Source organism: Galeopterus variegatus, unplaced genomic scaffold (assembly GCF_000696425.1).
Source record: "Galeopterus variegatus unplaced genomic scaffold, G_variegatus-3.0.2 Scaffold526, whole genome shotgun sequence".
Taxonomy (NCBI): Eukaryota; Metazoa; Chordata; class Mammalia; order Dermoptera; family Cynocephalidae; genus Galeopterus; species Galeopterus variegatus.
Window position 1 is genome coordinate 570,797 of NW_007726637.1, and position 2,483 is coordinate 573,279.

At 41.7% G+C, this 2,483-nt stretch overlaps 1 protein-coding gene across 1 annotated transcript in view; it reads left to right on the forward strand.

Moving 5' to 3' along the window:
* LOC103588139 (ankyrin repeat domain-containing protein 26-like) overlaps positions 1–2,483 on the forward strand; it is a gene marked incomplete at its 3' end in the record, with an annotated part of 84,501 nt that overhangs the window by 38,405 nt on the left and 43,613 nt on the right. Inside the window, 2 exon segments of the mRNA XM_008569753.1 lie at positions 1,185–1,224; positions 2,376–2,437. Coding sequence (XP_008567975.1) covers positions 1,185–1,224; positions 2,376–2,437 — 102 coding nt within the window.

Genomic DNA, 2,483 nt, shown 5'->3' on the forward strand with positions numbered 1-2,483 from the left:
GTATGAATAGCAGAGTGTATTTTATCTTCTTGAAACGGATGTTCGAGATACATAACTGAACTGTGGAAACCCATGGTTTTTTCCTCTTGTGTTCATTTTCAAAATTTCAGAGTTCTGTGTAGGTTTATCGTACTGAGTCATACAATTCAGTATATTTTACAGATATTTGTCTTCTTAATGCCATGTGCCTTCCCTGAGTGAGGTCATCTTCTCGTACTCCAAGTGTATTTATCCAGATAGGTCTTCTCAGTCCCCTGCATGTATCAAATTTGATGTTTCTCAAACTGAAGACACTGTCCTTCCCTCTTTCCTGACTCTTTGTGAGCTACTCTATCGTCTGTATTCCCCATCCTCGTTCATAACATTCACCAATTGAAGTGAGACACAGAAGGTTGAGAAATCCTGGACTCTAGGCCTATCCTCCCATCACCAGTGCAGTCACTCAGCACGTTCTGTAGTGTCAGCCTTCTTTTCAGTTTTCATATCATAAGACCACAGCTCACTTTCTTGGCTACAGTTTTAAAGCACACTTTTCTAGTTTCCCGCCCCACACTTCCTTTCATCTGTCTTTACACTGGTGCCAGGATGTCCCTGGTAAAATATGTTCGTGATGATGTAACTCACCAGCTTACTGAGAGGGTCCCCATGACACGAGGGGACGTTCACATGTGACCACGACACGTGTCTGTTCCGGTTTGGCTCTGACGTCCCGTGTGTCTGTCCACCCCGTTCCCGGTAACCGTGTTACAGCGTTGCCACATTGCTTTGGTGCCCTCATTTGCCACGTTGTTTCATGCCTCATCCTTTTCCTCCTGCTGCCCTGGCTAGTATGCCCTTCACACCCTTCGTCTGCAATTTGTTTCACAAAACACAGCCCTGTGTTTGCAGCGGGACCTGAGCTTCCCAAGAATGCCAGAGTCTTCTTCCTCACGCTGTCCTGTAGTTTATTCACTTAGAGAAGTAGAGAGTTACATTTTTTCTTCTTCATTTTGGTACATCTCTACCCCATGAAAATATAGGGCAGAATTTGTCTTCTCTGTATATTTCCGTCTTCTCTCTGTGTCGCACTTACAATTTCATGGTCAAAATAAATGATTGTTGCCTTACTGACTGACTGAGTGGGTGTGAGTGCATAAATAGAATGTTTTCTGAAGTTGTTCCTTTTTTTTTTTTCTTCCCATTAGGAAAAAGCAACAAAGCCATCAGTTGGAACAAAGGAAAATGGTATTGATATTTTTGAAAGTGCTCCATGTGAGCAAATCGATAATGACAATATGACTTCTGTTGCTGGAGTGTAGAAAGAGAATAGTAGGAGGACGTTAGTACATATCTGTGAAAGTGTCTCTGTGCTGTACTGTGAATATAAGATAATCTACTGAAAGTGTATAGAGCCCAATATGAGAACCAGTTGTCTTGATGTTTTGCTATCTTTCTTCATACCCCCAAGTTGATCCTGAAACTGCTTCAGCATTTGAAATTTTTTTTTTTTCCTTTTTGTCTTTTTTCATGACCGGCAACGGATCGCACCCCTCAGTGTCGCGCCCGTACCGGCCTGGGACCGGCAAAGGGATCGCAACCCTCAGTGTTGCTCCCCGCACCTCGCTCAGCCAGTGAGCGGGAACCGGTCTGTTTGTGGGATCCGAAACCTCGGCGGGAGCGCCGCCACATTTCCCAAGCTGCGCACTGTAGCAGTGCGCCACCGGGCCGGCCCCCAGCATCTGAAATTCTTGCTTGCTATTGTTTTTCTGTTATTGAAGTATTTATGAGTGGAGGTAAACGTGTATATTTATTTAAAAATCACAGTAATCAATGTTCTCAGTCAAATATCTCTGACTGCACTTACAGATATGAAGTCTGCATTACGATTAGGACCAGAGAAAGAGGAAGCATCATCTTGGGATTCTGAGGTACTGTCGATTGTTGTTGTTGCTATTTTAAAATACAGACATTGAGTGATGTTAAAAGCAGAGGAGATATTTGGACTTTACTTTCTCACATCTTCATGTACCCATGAAGAATTCCACATCTTCATGTGTCCATGAAGAATTCTTTCCCTGCATTTGTCAATCTATGGGCCAAAGTTATACATAGTACGGTTCTGCCAATTTGCAGGATGAATTTAATGAAGCCAAGATACTACCATGTAGAAAACTAATGCTTCAAAGTCCCAAGGAATGAATTTCGATTCTGAATTGAAGTTTATCTAAAACCTCCAGAATTATTCCAGGTCAAACTTCTTCAAAANATCTGAAATTCTTGCTTGCTATTGTTTTTCTGTTATTGAAGTAGTTATGAGTGGAGGTAAAGGTGTATATTTATGTAAAAATCACAGTAATCAATGTTCTCAGTAAAATATCTCTGACTGCACTTTACAGATATGAAGTCTGCATTACGATTAGGACCAGAGAAAGATGAAGAATCACCTTGGGATTCTGAGGTACTGTCGATTGTTGTTGTTGCTATTTTAAAATACAGACATTGAG